At 51.0% G+C, this 20728-nt stretch overlaps 1 protein-coding gene across 1 annotated transcript; it reads left to right on the top strand.

Annotated features, from left to right (window-relative positions):
- The first annotated feature begins 1905 nt into the window (after nucleotides 1-1905).
- Nucleotides 1906-16427, top strand: FADS1 (fatty acid desaturase 1). The gene is made up of 12 exons (XM_010384924.2): nucleotides 1906-2378; nucleotides 5271-5381; nucleotides 5944-6141; nucleotides 7544-7645; nucleotides 7740-7868; nucleotides 12277-12337; nucleotides 13932-14008; nucleotides 14934-15031; nucleotides 15240-15336; nucleotides 15586-15665; nucleotides 15774-15899; nucleotides 16238-16427. Exons 1-12 carry the CDS (start codon nucleotides 2004-2006, stop codon nucleotides 16287-16289), a joined length of 1506 nt encoding a protein of 501 aa, XP_010383226.1. The 5' UTR covers nucleotides 1906-2003; the 3' UTR covers nucleotides 16290-16427.
- The last annotated feature ends 4301 nt before the right edge of the window (nucleotides 16428-20728 follow it).

Below are 20728 nucleotides of genomic sequence, written 5' to 3'. Positions count from 1 at the left end.
CCATTCTCCTGCCTCAGCCTCCCAGGTAGCTGGGACTACAGGCGCCCGCCACCGCGCCAGGCTAGTTATTTGTATTTTTTAGTAGAGACGGGGTTTCACCGTGTTAGCCAGGATGGTCTTGAACTCCTGACCTCGTGATCCGCCCGTCTCGGCCTCCCAAAGTGCTGGGATTACAGGCTTGAACCACCGCGCCGGGCCCTGAATTTCTTATATAGTTGTCATCAGTGAACCCATACTACTTTGGGTTCTGCTTATTTCACGGGGAAGGATTCTGTATCTATCAATATAGTTCGCATTCTGGCCATTTAAAATCATTCTTTAATTCTTCATTGTGCTAACAGATCCCAATAAGCTTGGTGATTTTCTTATTGTCAGAACTCGGGGTTGTTTCCAGTTTTTGCTATTAAATTGGCTATTTCTGCAACTTTGCACAGTCTCCCCAACTTTATCAAGAGTGAAACTGCTTGATCAAAGAATAGAAAATGTTTTGTAGCTCTCATTAGACATTGCCAAGTTGTTGGGCAAGGTTTTTAAAAAAGGAGTACTGGCTGTACAGAGGTGCAGCTGTGTGCACCATCATTCTTGAGCAGGGTCCAATACCCTGGCATCTTACCTGCAAGTCAGGACATCTAAACTTCCCTATGGGAACTTGGGAAGTCCCTTCCCCATTTCGAACCTCAAGTTTCTTGTCTATAAAATGAATAATTTGGATGGAATGAATTAAATCCTTTTCTACCAGAAACCTAGCCATATTTCACCTAGTCTGTTCTGTATCACTCTCTCCTGACTCCTCAGAATCTAGCTCAGTGCTTGGGACGGTTATGTTTCCTTTTCCTTTCAAGTGCCCAAATACCAGTGTAATCAGAAAGATGGCAGAGCCTGGGAGTTCAGAGCACAGGGTAGGGTCAACAAATCTCAGCCCTCCACTTACAAGCTGTGTGACAAAATAACCTCTCCCTGGCTCAGTTTCTTCACTGTAAACGAGGTTAATAGTTCCTACCTCATAGGGTTGCTAGGAGAATTAAATTGAGTTAAGGTTTGCAAAATGCAGTAAGTGCTTTATAGTGTTTGTTGAATAAATAAAATTTTGGACCTAAACTCTGGGTCTCTTTAGAACTGCAACAGCTTCCTAACTGGCATCCCCACTTTTGGGTGCGTTCCCACTCCTCTTTCTAAAACGCAGATATCTAAATGCCAAATCTCTTTGCTTAAAAAGTCTCCCAGGGCTCCCAGGCGCCTCCAGGCTCGAACAGAAATGCCTCAGCTTGAAGACCCAGGTTTTTCAGGTGAAACACCTAAGGGTCAGGAGATGCTACGATCATCACTCAAGGATCCCAGTGTTTTTTTCAAAAAATATATATATATTAAAAAAAAAAAAGGCAAACAGGGTTATAAAAATTGTGGGGCATTTTAAATGTTTCATTGAACAAATTAAAGCATTAACAGCCCTCCCCCAACCACCACCAAGCCCAAGAAACCCTAAATATGTTGTTCACAAGATAACTGCAACTTTCAAGGGCTCTCAGGCTTCTACTTCGGGCAGCACAATTGGCGGGGCGACGTGGCGAGTAGGCAATAGTTTCCATCCCTGGAAGGTCATCGTCTGGAGACCCCAGCGAAGGCATCCAAAGCCTACAGATGATGTCCGCAACCGCCCGGGCAGCCTCGTGCAAGAAAAGTCTCGGCCCCGGCCCCGTCGCCGACCACCCTTCCTGCGGCCACCCCGCAGCCCTGGACCCTCCGTCCATCCACTCCTGGAACGCGGCCCCGCCAGACCCGATCCGGCCAGGCCCGGCACCCGGGGCCTGCACGGGAACCGCTATTCCCACCGCGGCGCCCCCTGGGAGCCAACGCCGTGACGCCCGCCTGACGTCAGGAAGTGGAATCCGGCGGCGACGCCTTTAGGGAGCCCGCGAGGGGGCGCGTGTTGGCCGCCCCGCTGTGAGTTGCCCAAGACCCGCCGGGGGGCGGGGTCTCGCTCCCCGCGCCACGAGGCTCGGCCAATGGGAACGCGCGCTGCGAGGTCCGGAGGTCCGCACCGCGGTGCTGAAAACCCCGCGCGCAAGCGGCTGGCTGTGGGCGCGCGCCAGCAAACCCACTCCTGCAGCCCGCGGACCCAGAGCACGCGCTTGACAGGCCCTGCTGAGCCGGCGGCCGACGTCGCCAGGCTAGCCATGGCCCCCGACCCGGTGGCCGCCGAGACCCCGGTTCAGGGACCTACCCCGCGCTACTTCACCTGGGACGAGGTGGCGCAGCGCTCGGGGTGCGAAGAGCGGTGGCTAGTGATCGACCGTAAGGTGTACAACATCAGCGAGTTCACCCGTCGGCATCCAGGGGGCTCCCGGGTCATCAGCCACTACGCCGGGCAGGATGCCACGGTGAGCGCAGCCAGGCGGGGGCACAGGAGAGGGCGGGACCGGAGGCAGAGTGCAGGCGAGACAGAGTTACGCACCCCGAGCCAAACACCGACTAATTCGGAGGAAAGCCCGGACGCCTGAGCATACCTGTTGCCCGGTGATTGGGTGTCCTGCTGATGCAGGATGCAAAGGCGAGAGAGAGGCCCTGAGAAGTGGAGTCTGGGGAGTGGGGATGGAGGCCAGCAACACGCACACACAAACAAAGGGCCCCGCCGCCCAGTCGTGCATCCCGTCTGCAGCCCCGAGCCTCAGGTCTCCGGGCGAGGACAGGACCCCGGGCTGGGTGCGCTAGGAGCAAGGAGAGCAAGGATGCAGGCCGCCTGGGGAGGGAGGGGGTCAGTGGCCAGGGGAGGGAGTCACACCCTGTCTCGATGGCTAGGAGGGGCAGCGCAGCCGCGTCTGGACCTAGGTGCTGGTCTCCACTCGCCAGCAGGAGCGGAAAGGGAGCAGGAAAGGAGCCCATTCTCGAGGATGGGGCTGAAACGGGAAGCTTGGGGAGACCGCTGCCTTGGGGACCCCTGCGTCGTGTGAAGACTGGAGGACGCGAAAGGGACAGTACTGTTCGGGGAGGGCAAGCGTCGGCTGGCGCACAGAAGGGATTGGGAATGGCATACACTTAGCGAGGACCCCCAGAGCTGTCCTCGATTCGCCGGGGAGGCCACTGAGCCGCAGGCCAGCGAGGTCGTCAGCTATTCCGCGGAGCGGGTCGCTGTTTACGCTCTGGGGCGGTAGGCCCTTCGCGGGGTCCCGTCCCTTCTTCCCTTGGTCTCACTGTGGGGTCGGCGCGCGTCCCAGCCCCGGGCCTGCTGCTTGTCTTTCTAGACCACAGCCCTAAGAGTTAAGGCCCCGGCGCCTCTGCTGGGTTGGAGTGCTGGGGACTCAGCCCTGGGAACTCGAAAGTCCGGGCGTTCGCTTCACCGCGTTTCCCCCTTGGCGGCCAGAATGGCGTCCCCTCCTCTTACATCCCTTTCTGATCTCGTGCCCTGCAGCGTGACGCCCTCCACTGTCCCTATCCACTACCCTGGCGTCCCAGAGTGCGCCGCGGGTCACCAGGGTTCCCATAACGTCGCAGCAGAGCTTAGACGCTGCGGGGCGAAGACCCGCCCCACCCTCAGGCGACCAGCCTAGAAGGCGAGGCCAGAGCTTGCGCGGGTCAACCAGAGCGACCACTCGGGAGCCCTGACTGCGGCCGAGGGCGCAGGCGTGGGCCGGCGCATGCGCAGACGAAACAGGCACCAACGCTGGGGCTTCCCGCAGTGTGATTTGGGGCGCGGGATGCCGCGGCGGGGACGGCCATTGGTCCGGATGTGTGGTGCCACCGGCCGCCGGCTCCGCCCCAGCCCCCGTTCCCCGCCCCGCCGCCCCACACGCCGCATCGCTTACAGGGTCCGGGGCTGCTTGACCGGTGGACGTGAATCTTACCGCTATGGACCTTACCTTGCACAACCCAAATTAGCTGCCTTGGGGCAGGAGGTGGCCACAGTGCTAAGGGAAATGTGGAGCCCTACCCAGAACAACGGTGGAGGGAAAAGGAAGAAATGCAGGTGCCCCAGTTCGGACATAGGGCAGTCTTTCTCTTTGTGGTTTTTGGAGAACTCCAGCTAAGAGAGGAAAGGGACTTATTAAAAGACCGGCAAGAAGAGATGGAAGTCTCATAGCCCTGAGAGGTGATAAAACCAGCTGAACTTCCTGGGTCTAGTAGGGACCTAGAGAACTTTTCTGTAGCTAGCTAGAGGTTTGTAAAATGCACCAATCAGTGCTCTGTAAAATCGCACCAATCGACGCTCTGTAGCTAGCTAGAGGTTTGTAAAATGGGCCAATCAGTGCTCTGTAAAATGGACCAATCAGCAGGACATGGGCAGGGGCAACTAAGAGAATAAAAGCTGGCCAGCCCAGTCAGCCGCGGCAACCTGCTGGGTCCTCTTCAGCACTGTGGAAGCTTTGTTCTTCACACTAAATTTTGCTGCTGCTCACTCTTTGGGTCTGTGCCACCTTTAAGAGCTGTAACACTCACCATGAAGGTCCACTGCTTCATTCTTGGCCAGTGAGACAAACCCACCTGAAGGAACCAACTGCCGACACAGCCCCACCCATCCCTCCTGTTTCTCACCTATACCGAAATTATTGGGCAAAAGCTCTCTGTGGACACACCCAGGAGAAAGGCCAGCCCAGGCAGTGCTTCCCAATCCTTGATGGACCCTTCTAACTAGAGCAGATGCTGGGTGATCTTAAACTATGGACACCTGGGAAGGGTATGAGCACCCTCAAAAGGCAGCTGGGCCAAGGGAGATGGCCTGTGCTTCTGTGTCGGGAGTTGGTTCCTTCAGGTGGGTTCGTGGTCTGGCTGACTTCAAGAATGAAGCCACAGACCTTTGTGGTGTTAACAGCTCTTACAGGTGGCACCCAAAGAGTGAGCAGCAGCAAGATTTACTGTGAAGAGCAAAGAACAAAGATTCCACAGGTGGAAGGGGACCATAGGTTGTGGCTGCTGTGGGGGGGCGGGGAAGGGCGTGGGGTGGGAGCAGCTTTTATTCCCTTGTTTGTCCCCGCCCATGTCCTACTGATTGGTCCATTTTACAGAGCACTGATTGGTCCATTTTACTAAACCTCTAGCTAGCTACAGAGTGTAGATTGGTGTGTTTTTACAGATCACTGATTGGTGCATTTTATAAAACTCTAGCTACAGAAAAGTTCTCCAAGTCCCCACTCAACCCACGAAGTCTATCTGGCTTCACCTCTCACTTCAACTTGGGTAAAGCCTTCTGGCAGGCAGGAGAATGGCCTTTGGTGTGAACACTGCCAGAGTCCAGGGGGCTGGCTCCCTCACCTTTCATCTTCTCCCCGCACTTGCAGGATCCCTTTGTGGCCTTCCACATCAACAAGGGCCTTGTGAAGAAGTATATGAACTCTCTCCTGATTGGAGAACTGTCTCCGGAGCAGCCCAGCTTTGAGCCCACCAAGAATGTGAGACCCGGTGTTTGCTATGTGGCAACTCTTGGTTGTTGAGGGGGACAGAGAGGAGATAGAAGGACAGTCTAGATGGGATCACAGTCATAGTAGTCAGTCAGTAGTAGCTCTGGGGAGTCTTGAGTTCCCTGCTTCTTTTGCATAGTCCTGAGGTCACAGGCCCAAGAAAGCGTAACTTTGCAACCTATGGCTCTCCCAAGGCTGCCACTACCATGGCTTCCATCATTGTTATCATCATCAATATGAGCACTTACTATGCGCCAAGCATAAACTCATAACTCTCACACATTTACAGATGAGATAACAGGCTCAGGGAGGTTAAGCAACACAGCCAAGGATCACACAGTTAGTAAATGGCAGAGCAAGGACTTAAGTCCTCTGAACTCTTAGGCACTATCCCATAGCACCTCCTCCTGTCATCCTTATTGTCATGGTATCTTTGCCTAGGACTGTGGACTTCCTACAGCTACCTCAGTGGGAGGTCCTTGAGCCTGAGAGGGCCCTTGTCTCCAGTAGTGTTGGGGTGCAGATGAGAATAACAGCTCCTCCTCTTCTGCAGAAAGAGCTGACTGATGAGTTCCGGGAGCTGCGGGCCACAGTGGAGCGGATGGGGCTCATGAAGGCCAACCATGTGTTCTTCCTACTGTACCTGCTGCACATCTTGCTGCTGGATGGTGCAGCCTGGCTCACCCTTTGGATCTTTGGGACGTCCTTTTTGCCCTTCCTCCTCTGTGCGGTGCTGCTCAGTGCAGTTCAGGTGAGAGCCTTTGGCTTGTCAAGTACACATCAATGCTCAGTATCCCTGGGGAAAGCTCCTTCGGTGTTTGAGGAAGGCCAAGAATTCCTGCCCTCCAAGTAGGGCAGATCTGAAGGTATGCGGGAGAGTGCAGGAACATGCATTCCACTGTCTTGGCCTGTCTGCTCTTTAGCTACATGGGCATCTTCATTTCTCTCACTGCCTTTTTAGCTGCTTCTCCGAGGGTTCCCTTCTTTCTACATGGTTTGTCCTCTGCCACAGCCCACCTGTGCCAAGAACCAAATTTCTGGTTTTTTAGCAAAGCCTGGCTCCCTCCCCACCACTGACATTGCCCAACATGTTAATAATGATTGAGCGCTAATTCTTGACCGTCAGGACCCATTTGGCAAACCTTCTGCTCATGTTTGAGTCCTTTCTGTATTCTGGATGTAGTCCATCATAAGTCATGGGCTTCAGGCCGGGCGTGGTGGTTTATGCCTGTAATCCCAGCACTTTCGGAGGCCAAGGTGGTTGGATCACTTGAGACCAGTTCAAGACCAGCCTGGCCAACGTGGTGAAACTCCACCTCTACTAAACACACAAAAAGGCACGGTGGCTCACGCCTGTAATACCAGTACCTTGGGAGGCCAAGGCGGGCAGATCATTTGCGGTGAGGAGTTCGAGACCATCTGGCCAACATGGTGAAACCCCATCTCTATTAAAATACAACAAGTGGCTGGGAGTGGTGGCAGGTGCCTGTAATCCCAGCTACACGGGAGGCCGAGGCAGGAGAATTGCTTGAACCTGGGAAGCAGAGGTTGCAGTGAGCCGAGATGGCACCATTGTACTCCAGCCTGGGCAACAGAGCGAGACTCGCTCTCAAAACAGGCCAGGTGTGGTGGCTCACGCCTGTTATCCCAGCAGTTTAGGAGGCCGAGGTGGGCAGATTACCTGAGGTTGGGAGTTCGAGACCAGCCTGGGGAACATGGTGAAACCCCCCCCCCCCAACTCTACTAAAAATACAAAAAAATTAGCCAGGCATGGTGGCGGGCACCTGTAATCCCAGCTACTTGGGAGGCTGAGGCAGGAGAATTACTTGAACCCAAGAGGTGGAGGTTGTGGTGATCTGAAACCACACCATTGCACTCCGGCCTGGGCAACAAGAATAAAACTGTCTCAAAAAAAAAAGTCATGAGCTTTGGAGCTGGTGAAACTGAAGAACAGAGAAGGGATGGTGATTTGCCCCAACTCACGTGTGAGTCAGTGGCAGAGGCAGAACTAGGACCCATGTTTCCTGACTCCTGAGGTGCATCATAGGCCTTAGCAGATGAAGGAAGTGGGAGAGGCTGAAGGAGGCACAGAGGTCAGTGAAGGGGACAATGGGGCTGGTGGGCTGCTCTCAGCATTGACTCTTCTCACCTAGGTCCAGGCTGGCTGGCTACAGCATGACTTTGGGCACCTGTCGGTCTTCAGCACCTCAAAGTGGAACCATCTGCTACATCATTTTGTGATTGGCCACCTGAAGGTCAGTGGGATGGGGAGGGGCTCTCTGAAACTCCAGGCAATGAAGGGCTGCCTTGGGGGAAGGTTTTCATACTCGTGTCCCTGCTTTTCTGTAGGGGGCCCCTGCCAGTTGGTGGAACCACTTGCACTTCCAGCACCATGCCAAGCCCAACTGCTTCCGCAAAGACCCAGACATCAACATGCATCCCTTCTTCTTTGCCTTGGGGAAGATCCTGTCTGTGGAGGTGAGTGGAGGTATCAGTGGAAAGGTCTTGGGGAATAGGAGGCAGCCAACATAGGGGGGTTGGGGAAGGTGCCCACAATGTTGTCAATGTGGGCAAGACACTAGAGCTGGGCTAGCTGGGGCTTTTGCCATTTTGGAAGTTCTAGAAGGCAACAGGCAATAAATGGGGGCTGCCCAGGAGGGAATCACCATCCTCCCTAGACCGTTCAGTCAGCAAACCGTTTCTGCATAAAAGGCACCTCATTTTGCAAAGGATCCAGAGGATGACCAGAAGCATCCAAAGGATGAGATGGCCTATCCTTGAAGGTGCTGATGGCACCTCCTGGAGGTGATTTTTTGACACTCTTGTCCCAGGCAAGCATTCCCCTTGCACTTTGTATTTCTCTCCCACACTTAGGTAGCCTTCTTGTCACAGTCTTCTCTGTCCAGGGTTGGACTGTCTTACTCTTCTTTGATGTCCAGTTATCTGGAACATTCATTCACTGAGTACTTCTTCCCACCCTGCTGATCCCCAGCCTGACTTGCTGGGTGGTCAGCGTTGGGTTTGAGTTGTCATCTGAGATTGTAAGCAGAAATAATGTAGCTGCTGAATGCCTGGGGGTGGAGATCTGGTGAACTTTTAGTGAGCATTAGGCAATGGAAGGTTCTGAAAGGCCAGCAGCGATCTTGGGAAAGTTAATTTAAAGCCCTTTGTCCCAAGCCTCTAGGCTGCAGAGTTCTTCCAGGTCCCCTCCTCCATTTTATGACGTTTCAGCTCGCCAGGAATTAATTTGTCGTTAAAACACATTTCAGTTCTAGGCATGAGTCCAAGGTAGCCTGGCTCTCCTCTCGCCCCACCCGTGAGAACTTTGAAAGTGCTTTGGCAGCACTGGCTGGCCTGGCATGAGGAGCTCATAGCTTGAGGCTCATGCCCCACCTGTCCATAATGCTCTTATTTTCCCATCTCATGAGCATGGACTTGGGCTTGTTACATGTCCGATACCATTACGGTCAGTACTGTGTGGAAGATGAAGCAGCCCTGCCCGCCGTCTGACTCCCGTGGCTGCTTCAAGGGCAGTGTGGTTATTTGCTGGGCAGTAGCATGGGACTTGTGCATTTCTACTATCACTACAGAGGGTTTAAAAAAAGACAAGGGCAGGTTAAGTGGAAGGGAACCATCTCACACCACCACCTTTACTGCTTCCTGGTACTTGGGTTTTCAGGAAATTCCTATCAGCAGACATCAAAAATAGAGAATGGGCCGGGCGCGGTGGCTCAAGCCTGTAATCCCAGCACTTTGGGAAGCCGAGACGGGCGGATCACGAGGTCAGGAGATCGAGACCATCCTGGCTAACATGGTGAAACCCCGTCTCTACTAAAAATACAAAAAAAAAAAAAAAAAACTAGCCGGGCGTGCTGGCGGGCGCCTGTAGTCCCAGCTACTCGGGAGGCTGAGGCAGGAGAATGGCGGGAACCCGGGAGGCGGAGCTTGCAGTGAGCTGAGATCTGGCCACTGCACTCCAGCCCGGCCAACAGAGCGAGACTCCGTCTCAAAAAAAAAAAAAAAAAAAAAAAGAGAATGAAGGGACGCAATTGGCACGTGCCAGTGGTCCCAGCTACTTGGGAGGCTGAGGTAGGAGCATCGCTTGAGCCCAGGAGGTGAAGGCTGCAGTGAGTATGATCACGCCACTGCACACCAGCCTGGATAACAGCGTGACCCTGTGTGTAAAAATAATAATAATTTTTTAAAAAGATTAAAACCAAAAAATATTGTAAACAGAGCTCAAGGTGACTTACAGATTAAAAAAAGTAAAATATGACAGAAACTGAGAGGTAGTCATGATCAGATATGGCCTCCTTCAGGTGCTGACATCTGAACTGAGACCTGAATGATGAAAAGGGCCAGCACTGCAAAAATTCAGGGAAGGAACATTTGGAACAGAGAGAACAGTCAAGTACAAAGGCTCCTGGATGTTCAGGGACAGTAAGCAATGAGAGAATGAGAAGATCAGAAAACTAGGGAGGGGCCAGATCATATAGGGCCTTAGAAAGCCATGGTAATGGTGTGCTAAGAAGTTTGGATTTTATTCCAATAGCAATGGGAAGTCACTGGAGGGTTTCTGGTGGGTACAGCAATCTGCTTTGCACTTTAAAAGGCTTGCTCTGGCTGGAGGTGGAGAGGATGAATTATAGAGGGCAGGTATATTCACAGATGTAACCTCAGAGAGGAGGATGGAGCAAGTCCAGACCAGACCAGGGAGGAGCAGGTGAAGCCAATGGATTTGGGATATGTTTTGGAGGCAGTGTAAACAAGGCTTGCTGAGGACCTGGATGTGGTGGTGAAAATCACCCCATCTTGAACAACTGAGGGAAAACTGAAAGAGAGGCACCCTTGTTTGGTGGGATGAGTGGGGCAGAGCCCCACCCCACCAGGGTGGCCTCCTATTGTGGAACTGTTATGGAAAGGAGCCCCATCCATTGCTTCCTCCTTGAATGGCAAATGCCTTTATGACCCCTATAACTTGCCCCATTATGTTTAGATCCTTGGTGGTCAGAAGGGTTCTATTTCGGTCAGTGTCCCCTGCCCTTCCTTGTCCTCCAGGAATTTTGAGAGGCACTGATGTGGATGTCATGGGGTCAGCACAGGCATCAACATCCCCAGAGGGATGGAACCAAGCAGCCTGTTGCCCAGGCATTCACTAACAGGCAGCCCATCCTTAGCCTCATAGCTGGCAGAGGTGAAGAAAGGCTATTTTGGGTCCCAAACCTTTTTTTTTTTTTTTTTTTTTTTTTTTTGAGACAGAGTCTCGCTCTGTCACCCAGGTTGGAGTGCAATGGTGCGGTCTCAGCTCACTACAACCTCCACCTCCCGAGTTCAAGAGCGTCTCCTGCCTCAGCCTCCTGACTAGCTGGGACTCCAGGTGCATGCCACCAAGCCTGGCTAATTTCTGTGTTTTTAGTAGAGATGTGGTTTTGCCATGTTGCCCGGGCTGGTCTCGAACTCCTGGGCTCATGCAGTCCCACCCACCTCAGCCTCCCAAAGTGCTGGGATTACAGGCGTGAGCCACTGCACCCAGTCTCTGTTTACAAATTTATCACTAGCTTCATCCCCTAAGGTTATAAGCTCCAAGAGGGTGGGAAGTCTGTATTGTTCACCTCTGTATCCTGAGCATGTAGAACATAGCCTGGCACACAGTAGGTGCTCAAGTACTTGAATCTGTTAATGTAGAAAGCATGCTTCGTTTAGCTGAAGTGCCTTGCACAGAATAAGCTCTCAATAAATGAACTGTGGACACATGGAAGGGTGAGCTAGTGCTCTGCTCAGGGGTTGAGTGCTCCTCTTGTGCCCTTGTGGTTAGTCTGGTTACCTGAACTAACTGGAGTGCGATACAGACAGTCATGGAGTGAGACAGCAGAACTTTGCTGTCTTGTTTGTGAGCCCACACCAGGGGTTCTAGGCTGGCTGGTTGACATGGTGGCCCCAGCCTATCTCTTCAGCAGCTCAGCTTATAAAAATATAAAAAATAACCACCACCTACTAGGGAAAACTGCTGGAACCTTCAGATTGCCAAATTGTTCTTGGTGTCTTTTCCAGAAATATTTGCCAAACTAGCCTTCAGGGGATTGATAAAATCCCCTGAAGTCAAGAGACCATGTTGAAGTCAAGAGACCAAAAGATTTTGATGGGGAGGATTAAGGGCTGGATATAGAGGGAATACTTAACCTGTATAGGGGCAGATATGGTTGTCCATGGACATTCTGATGTCAAAAAGTACAATGGCGGCTGGGCACAGTGGCTCACGCCTGTAATCCCAGCACTTTGGGAGGCTGAGGTGGGTGGATCACCTGAGGTCAAGAGTTCGAGACCAGCCTGAACAACATGGAGAAACCCCATCTCTACTAAAAATACAAAATTAGCTGGGTGTGGTGGCACATGCCTGTAATCCTAGCTACTCGGGAGGCTGAGGCAGGAGAATCACTTGAACCCAGGGAGGCGGAAGTTGTGGTGAGCCAAGATCATGCCATTGCTCTCCAGCCTGGGCAACAAGAGTGAGACTCCGTCTAAAAAATAAATAAATAAATAAGCACAATGGGAGAAAGGGGAGAGGGCAGTGGGGCCTGGAAACCTTATGACAAAGAGAATGAACACAAGAGGGCCTGTGGTCCTGTAGACTCTGTGCTGGGCACATCCCTCATGTGAGCATGGGCCATCCAGCTGCAGGCCATGGTGTGACACGCTCTGCAGATTACAGCCTAGGGCTTCATGTTCCATGTGCTGGAGGTAAGGCTGGGCCTCTTGGAGCTTTCCAATAGCACCAACAAGCTGTCAGCCCTGGAGGAGGCCTAAACTTCCAAGCAGGGAAAGGTCAAGGTCACAGAGGGAGGAATCACTGGTCTCTGAATGTTCATGTGTTTGCTTTTCTTCACAGCTTGGGAAACAGAAGAAAAAATATATGCCGTACAACCACCAGCACAAATACTTCTTCCTGAGTGAGTGTCCCCATCCAACACAGGGGAGCTGCCTCAGGAGGGAATGCTGAGGGAATGAGGAGGATGTGGCTCTCCAAGGGATTATGGTATTTTAAGGAAAGGGGCTACAGGAAGTACCCCACCCTCACCCCCAGTTACTCCCTGCATGACAGCAGTTTGCCATTTCAACTGAGGGAAGTGAAGTTAGGCTGATGATTGGCTGAAGGTTATTTGGTTGGGGGCAAACTAGTTCCTCCCATCCAACCCGTTTCCACTAGGAAGCTGGGTGTTTGGAGTATAGAGAGGCCTCTTGCTTTACCCTCAACCTTATCTTAAACTTTTGTCAAGATGGGCCAAGGTAACCTGGTAGAGCCCAGTCCAACCCCCAGAGGAACAAAGGGACAGATAGTTCCGGAAGGATGGGTCCTGAGGAGACAGGAATTGCTGTTAGAACTGAGAAGATCTTTCTGATGACTCCGTATATTCCCAGCTTTAAAAGTCTGTCCCAGCTACTAGGGAAACTGAGGTGGGAGCATCCTTTGAGCCCAGGAGTTTGAGGCTGCAGTAAGCTCTGATTGTGCCACTGCGCTCCAGCCTGGGCAATGGAATGAGATCCTGTTTCTTAAAACAACAACAACTCTGCTCCGTAAGGCTTAAAATGAGCTTCAAACGCCTTTAAATTTTCAAATTTTCTAAAGAAGGAAGGGAAGGAGTCCACTGATCTTATTTTAGTTTGAAGGAATTCATCCTAACTGCCTATCACCAACTATCACTAATAGAGAAAGGTGGATGGGGCAGAAGGGTAGACCAGAGACCTCTGGAAGAAATGATTTTAGAATACATGGCACATCAAGATGGAGGAGCCGTGGGTGGTCATTGTCATGCTAGGAGTTATAGGTAGCATCAGGTGCCACAGAGAAGGGCTACAGAAAAGGAAATGAGGCAGCATGTAGAATGCAACACTTCTTCAACTCCCAGTTTTCTTTCAAGAGAGACCCCTCTGTTCCTTCCCACGACTGACCTCCAGGGCTTCAGATTGGGGTGGCACAAGCCCATCTCCCTAGTCTAAGGAAGTGAGCTTCACAGCCTGTGAAAGATCCACAGCGTCCCTCCCAACACACACACACTTTCCTGCTCCTGCCCCTTCACCTGCGTGGTGGAGCTGCCAGGAACAAAGGGCAGATGACTGTAGGGACAGGGCTGTGGCCAAGGTAAGTAAGAGAGTATTGGCACCCTTTTCAAGGTGTGGGATCCATGGAGTGTGTATGTAGAAAAGTGAAGAAAAATGAAAAATAATAAAGGTGTGGGAGCAGAGCAAGTCCGATGCGTGGGGCCTCAGTTCCCAGGCTGCCTGTCACTGAAGAGTGCCACTCACACCCCTCACCTTCCCTGGCATCCTCTTGGGAGTTTTTGCCCTCCCCATACTTGGATTTATGCCCACCTTCGGTGCCTGCTGGTTCCAGTAGATTGCAGAGCACTCAAGCAGCTGGAGGGGAGACAGAAGGGATGATTGGAAGAGGCAGTCCCCTGCTAGAGGCCATCTCTCCAGCATCAACTGGCCCTTTCATGACCGTCTTGTGCTCATGCCTCCTCTTTCTCTTGGTTTCCTCCCCAGTTGGGCCCCCAGCCTTGATGCCTCTCTACTTCCAGTGGTATGTTTTCTATTTTGTTATCCAGCGAAAGAAGTGGGTGGTGAGTATCCATGACCCAAGAAGCCCACGTCCTTGTCTCCAGCACCCAGAGTAGGGGATAGGGATTCCCCAGGGGAAACTGAGGCTGACTCCAGGCCTAATTTAGAGCAAACTAATAGAACCAGACACAGATCCTCACCTTCTCTAAGTGGGACAAAATGATTTGAGCTTAGCAGGCAGCCTGATTCCCAATGTGCAATTTCATGCAGCCAGTGTCTCCAGAGGTTCTTGTACTGGGCATAATGCCAGGGGGCTGAGTTGGGAATGGGCAAGATGAATGATAATACCTACTTTCAAGGAAACTTCTGATGAAGCAGAATGTGGTTGTTAAATCAGAAAAGAGGTATAGGCAATAGGTTTTGGGGACTCCAAAAGGGGCCTGACTGCACCTGACTTTGTAAAGTCACTTTTCTAGCTGGCCTTGAGGCTGGGCGGGGTTTCTGACAGGCAGAGGTGGGGCAGTGGGGATGAACTCCAAGCAGAAAAGCTGGAAATGGGGGGTAAGTTTGACCACCAGACATACTGTGGAGGACTAGTGTCAGGGGAAGAGTATGGTGCTTGGTTCAGTGTACAGAAAAGCAATGAGAGATTTGATCAGGGCACTGGCACGGACTGAGCCATGGTCCTGGAAGATTCATTTGGCGGCACGCTGAAAGATTTAGATTGGCTGGGAAGAGCTAGAGGCAAGGAGATCTTGTAGGCCTTGGTACTTTTGAAGGGGACAGGCAAGAAGAGCTGGGGGGTGCCAATGGGAATGGAAGAAAGGAGCAGTGGCACTAGATATTGCAGGATTGGACCCCTGAGAAGCTGAAGATGACTGAGTCTGGATACCCAGGAGAATGGCTGCACCATACAAAGAAAGAGCTGGTGACAGGAAGAGGAAGAGCTGTTCGTGACTATTAGGCTCACTGCTTTCCTCACTATAGGACTTGGCCTGGATGATCACCTTCTACATCCGCTTCTTCCTCACTTATGTGCCACTATTGGGACTGAAAGCCTTCCTGGGCCTTTTCTTCATAGTCAGGTAGTATTTGGTGGGGGCGGGTAGGGACTGGTGAAGGAAATGTTGGGGAGTGACCAGTCTGGTCTAGGTGCCGTGCTGGGGCTTTGGGTAACAGTGGGTGTTTCAGGAGTTGCCTTGGGAAAGTAGATAGGCTGGAGCAGTTATCTGAGGGGGAAATCAGAATTCTGGGCTCTGTGTATACTGTTTTTGTCCGTATAACATCCAATAGGTTCCTGGAAAGCAACTGGTTTGTGTGGGTTTCACAGATGAACCATATCCCCATGCACATTGATCATGACCGGAACATGGACTGGGTTTCCACCCAGGTAAGGGACAGTCACTCAGAAGACTGGAGCATAACGTAACTATTGAAAAGGGTGGGTAGGTGAAAACAGCAAAAACAAAAAGTCCCCAAACAGCATTTTCTCATTAGCCTGAGGCTCTTGTCTGCTACCATGTGAAGGGAGTGACCAAGACAGTCTCACGTCCCTGCCTCAGCCAGCTTTACCTGGAGAATGCTGGGCTGGCCTTTCCATCTGATACTCAACATGCTCTCCCCTGACCTTTTCCTCCAGCTCCAGGCCACATGCAATGTCCACAAGTCTGCCTTCAATGACTGGTTCAGTGGACACCTCAACTTCCAGATTGAGCACCAGTGAGTAGGGAGCCTGGGGAAGCAGGGTCCTGGGGAGGGTATAAGTGTAGGGTACAGGTGGGAGCCGAGAAGCAGGAACTGACTCTCTGCTGTTCGTTCTCCCTGAAGCCTTTTTCCCACAATGCCTCGACACAATTACCACAAAGTGGCTCCCCTGGTGCAGTCCTTGTGTGCCAAGCATGGCATAGAGTACCAGTCCAAGCCCCTGCTATCAGCCTTCGCCGACATCGTCCGGTGAGTATCTGAGCCCAAGAAGATGGCTGGTAGGGAGGGAAGAGGGCAGGGCAATGGAAATGATGACAGGTAGGGTGGGGAGTGAACAGAAGGTGTTCCCAGTCGTGTGGGATGGAGTTCACCATGGCAAAGGCAGGATTCTTTATTGGTCCTGTGGCCAGGTCAGGCCTTTGCCCTCACTGGGCTTCCCCTCAGTACCATGGCCCAAGCTAGCTTTCTCTAAAGTAGAGGGGAGGAAAGCCTCCAGCTGGAAGAAGGCCTTAACCTCACTGCTGCATCTCTGGTGGGTTCAGCTCCGCTTGTCTCCCTCACTGTCTGCCCCCATTTTGTTCCTGCAGCTCACTAAAGGAGTCAGGGCAGCTCTGGCTAGATGCCTATCTTCACCAATAACAACAGCCACCCTGTCCAGTCTGGAAGAAGAGGAGGAAGACTCTGGAGCCAAAGCAGAGGGGAGCTTGAGGGACAATGCCACTATAGTTTAATACTCAGAGGGGGGTGGGTTTGGGGACATAAAGGCTCTGACTCAAACTCCTCCCTTTTATCTTCTAGCCACAGTTCTAAGACCCAAAGTTTGGTGGACACAGAAGTCCCCAGAAGGAGGGAAGGAGCTGTTGGGGCAGGGGTGTAAATTATTTCCTTTTTCTAGTTTGGCACACGCAGGTGGTTGGTGAGCAGAGAGAACCAGGAGGGTAACAGAAGAGGAGGGACCTACTGAACCCAGAGTCAGGAAGAGATTTAACACTAATGTTAAATGCTGGGCGTGGCGGCTCACACCTGTAATCCCAGCACTTTGGGAGGCCGAGGCAGGCAGATCACGAGGTCAGGAGTTCGAGACCAGCCTGACCAACATAGTGAAACCCTATCCCTACTAAAAAGAGAAAAATTAGCCGGGTGTGGTGGTGCACGCCTGTAATCCCAGCTACCCAGGAGGCTGAGGCAGGATAATCTCTTGAACCGAGGTGGAGGTTGCAGTGAGCTGAGATCACGCCATTGTACCCCAGCCTGGGCGACAGAGCAAGACTCCATCTCAAAAAAAAAAACCACAAAAATCCACTCATATAAAGGGTGAGCTCAGCTCACTGGTCCACTTCTCAGTGCCTTCTCCATCCTCATTTGCAAACCTCAGAGGGATAAAGCAGTTGAACCTGATGAGCAAGAATTATAACAGCAAGGAAACATTAATGTTTAGAATTCTGAGGTCCAGCACAACTCAGTCTCTAGGAGCTCAGCTCACTGCCCAGGGATAGGTATGACCTATGTCTGCCTTAGGCTGCTGGGAGAAGCCATTCTCCAGTTTCAGAAGCAGGCAGGGCAAAGGTCAAGACTGTGGTAACTGGAGTCTTTTGGCTCTGAAGGATCCTGGAACCACTGATTTTGGTTTATTCCCTCCAGGGTCTAAAGAGAACAAGAGGTGCTAGCTCTTACCAAAACAGATGGTAGAGAGTTGCTGGCTATTTAAAAGCCCTTTCATCTTTTAATTCACTTATTTTCACTTCTTAACCACCCCACAGGAACAGAACATTCCTAGGACTGGGAGTCTTACTTTTAGCTCCATAAGCAAGTGAGCAGATGGGACAGGTTAGTCTTTTCTCCCTAGAAACAAAGGGGATGTCTGGTGGTTTCCCTTTGCTTCCCAACCTAAAATTTCAAGTTTAATAAAATAGCAGTTAGCATAAGTGACCAAATTGGGAGATAATTATCAGTCATGAGAAAAGATACACATTTCAGTCATAAAGAATGTAAGGGCTATAAGCACAAACTTTCTATAACCTAAATGATGTTATAGCATTAGTATTTTTTAGCAGGAGCAGAAAGATTAAATATGATCACTTCATACTTCTTTTTTTTTTTTTTTTTTTTTGAGACGGAGTCTCGCTCTGTCGCCCGGGCTGGAGTGCAGTGGCCGGATCTCAGCTCACTGCAAGCTCCGCCTCCCGGGGTTACCGCCATTCTCCTGCCTCAGCCTCCCGAGTAGCTGGGACTACAGGCGCCCGCCACCTCGCCCGGCTAGTTTTTTGTATTTTTTAGTAGAGACGGGGTTTCACAGTGTTAGCCAGGATGGTCTCGATCTCCTGACCTCGTGATCCGCCCGCCTCGGCCTCCCAAAGTGCTGGGATTACAGGCTTGAGCCACCGCGCCCGGCCGATCACTTCATACTTCTAAATCAGAAATAGGAAGATTAAAACCACAGAACAGTTTGTGACTGCCGTTGCTATAGCTAGGTATCTTACTCTGTCCACTCTTGTTCAAGTGTCTAACTCTTCTGGAGACCAAGTAGGCTTTAGAAGAGATTATCCTAAATTCCTATCAGTGTAATATTAAACTATAACTTTTTAATCATCTGGTTTTTAAAAGATAAACACAGTTTAGCCCATCTCTCCAGAGAGCAAACATAGGAATATGCCTCAGGAGCCTTTACTCCTAGGGTTTATCATCAGCCCTCATACCCGTTTCCCCCTCCAACCCACAGTCTTTGCTTCCAGGTGGGGGGATTACTTCTTTGCCTCTTCAACAGCATCTACTCTAGGCATACTGATCACTTTGGACACTGGGAGAAGAGAACCTCAAACTAGGAAGACAGAGCCTACATTTAGTTTTGGGAGGGGATGGCAGACAGCAAGGAGATGAGCGTCCTAAGGCATGCTGGGATAGGGTCAGAGGCACCACCCATGGAGAGGTTTGGCAACACAAAGACATGGAAGGTTAGAGGTTTGTCAACACAAAGACACGGGAAGAATGGGCTGCAGAAGATTTAGATGTTTTCCATTTGGGCACATTTAACTTAGCTGGATAACTTGGTTTAAAACAGCCTGGGTAGGAAAATTAGAAGCAAGCTGGGTGCAGTAGCTCATGCCTGTAATCCCAACACTTTTGGGAGGTCCAGGCAGGAGGATCGCTTGGGCCCAGGAGGTCAAGCCTGCAGTGAGCTGAGATCTCCACTGCACTACAGACTAGGGTGATAGAACAAGACCCTGTCTCAAAAAAAAAGAAAAGAAAAAGAATAAAAAATAGAAGCAGAATTGAGGCGCTGTACCTCATTGGCTTCCTGACTCCAAAATAGGTGCTGATCCTTCCTATTTGCCCCCTAAGGTTTGTTTGTGGTGTCACCAGCCTGTTTAGCCAAATGGCTTTGGGCCTAGGCTGCCCAATCTGAGCAAACACCAGTGAGGCTCTATTGAGCCAAGACCAGGTCCTCAAAGCACCTGAACCACTGTGGCCTTAGCCTACAGCACAGTGGTCTCTCACATGGCCACAAAGGGACACAGTGACAAAAGGCTCAGAATGTTAGTGGTAAAATGAGTGATCTCAAATCTACTGACAGATGTAAAATAGGCTTAGAGAGGAAAAGCTGCCTCTGGTCAAATAGATCATGGCAGAACGAATTCCAACTCACTTTTTTACAACTCCAACTTCTATGTTTATCTTTGTTCATTTTTTTTACAACCTGGCCAGAGGCATTTTTTTAATCAGGCCCAATATCAGTATCCTTTTTGTGTGTGCCAATTTTATTATCACATGCCTGTGAAGTTGAAAAATAAAGTTAATTTTGACCAAAAGACTTCATTTGTAACCCATGATGTTCCTCTGTGTGCGCAGGATTCCTGAGTGCCTCTGCTACGAGTTACTGTTCACCTCTCTGTGCTCTTTAATCACTAGACTCCCCTTTGTATAAGCTCCTTGGGCAAAGGAAGGCACATCAGGACCCTCCAGAAAACACCAAGGCAAGGGTGGAGTATGGCAAGGAAGAGGAAGGCAAAGTCCTTCTGATGACTCCCGTGTTCAAATGTGAGATTGTCAGTAATCTCACCAAGTTTCACATGTATCACTTCCTCCTATTCATGAGGCAATGCCCTTGCCCTTTTGTCCTTCAGCTTTCCATTCTGAATTATTTTCTCTTTATTTTTACTTACTTGTTTTGAGACAAGGTCTGGCTCTATGACCCAGGCTGGAGTGCAGTGGTGCTGCCATCTCAGTTCACTGCAATCTCTGCCTCCCAGTCTCAAGTCATCTTCTTACCTCAGGCTAATTGTTTTTTTGTTTTGTTTTGTTTTGTTTTGTTTTTGAGACCAGAGTTTCACTCTTGTTGCCCAGGCTGGAGTGCAGTGGCGTGATCTCAGCTGACTGCAACCTCCGCCTCCTGGGTCCAAGCAATTCTGCTTCAGCCTCCCGGGTAGTTGGAATTACAAGCATGCGCCACCACGCCCAGCTAATTTTTTATTTTTGGTAGAGACAGGGTTTCACCATGGTGGCCAGGCTGGTCTTGAACTCCTGACCTCAGGTGATCCACCTGCCTCGGCCTCCCAAAGTGCTGGGATTACAGGCGTGAGCCACTGCGCCTGGCCTCTCTTTACTTTTAAACTCATTTCTAGTTTCCAAATAGTCTCCCTAAGACCTATCTGCCTAAATTATTTCTCTGCAAGTGTGATCCCTCAGAGCTGGACTGCAGAGCAATGCCTCTTAACCATCCAACTAAGACAGCTCTCCTGAGCAAAAACATTTGTAGGCATCATTAATCTTCCCTGCAGTGTGCACACAGAAAGTTAGATTAAGAAAATTCTATAGGAGACAGACTTACCTTCAAAAGACAAAAGAAAACCACTACAATCTTGACCACCACAGGGTATAAGCCCTTAATTATCAAGAGTTACTGCACTGAGGCAATAACTCCTAAGAAATCTTAACATTTTGCCAGGCAAGGTGGCTCATCCTGTAATCCCAGCACTGGGAGAGGATGGCACACGCAATCCTAGCCTTTAGGAGGCCGAGGCAGGATTGCTTGAGCCCAGGAGTTCAAGACCAGCCTGGGCAACAGTGAGATCCCATCTCTA

The sequence above is a fragment of the Rhinopithecus roxellana genome, chromosome 15 (assembly GCF_007565055.1).
Source record: "Rhinopithecus roxellana isolate Shanxi Qingling chromosome 15, ASM756505v1, whole genome shotgun sequence".
NCBI classification, from domain to species: domain Eukaryota; kingdom Metazoa; phylum Chordata; class Mammalia; order Primates; family Cercopithecidae; genus Rhinopithecus; species Rhinopithecus roxellana.
The sequence above is the reverse complement of the archived record's forward strand: the minus strand, read 5'-3'. Positions and strand labels throughout refer to the sequence as shown.

Coding starts and splice junctions, on each gene's coding strand:
- FADS1 (XM_010384924.2), top strand. CDS start 2,004: ATGGGAACGCGCGCTGCGAGGTCCGGAGGTCCGCACCGCGGTGCTGAA. Junction 2,379..5,270: donor ACGCCGGGCAGGATGCCACG/GTGAGCGCAGCC, acceptor CCGCACTTGCAG/GATCCCTTTGTGGCCTTCCA. Junction 15,666..15,773: donor AACTTCCAGATTGAGCACCA/GTGAGTAGGGAG, acceptor TTCTCCCTGAAG/CCTTTTTCCCACAATGCCTC.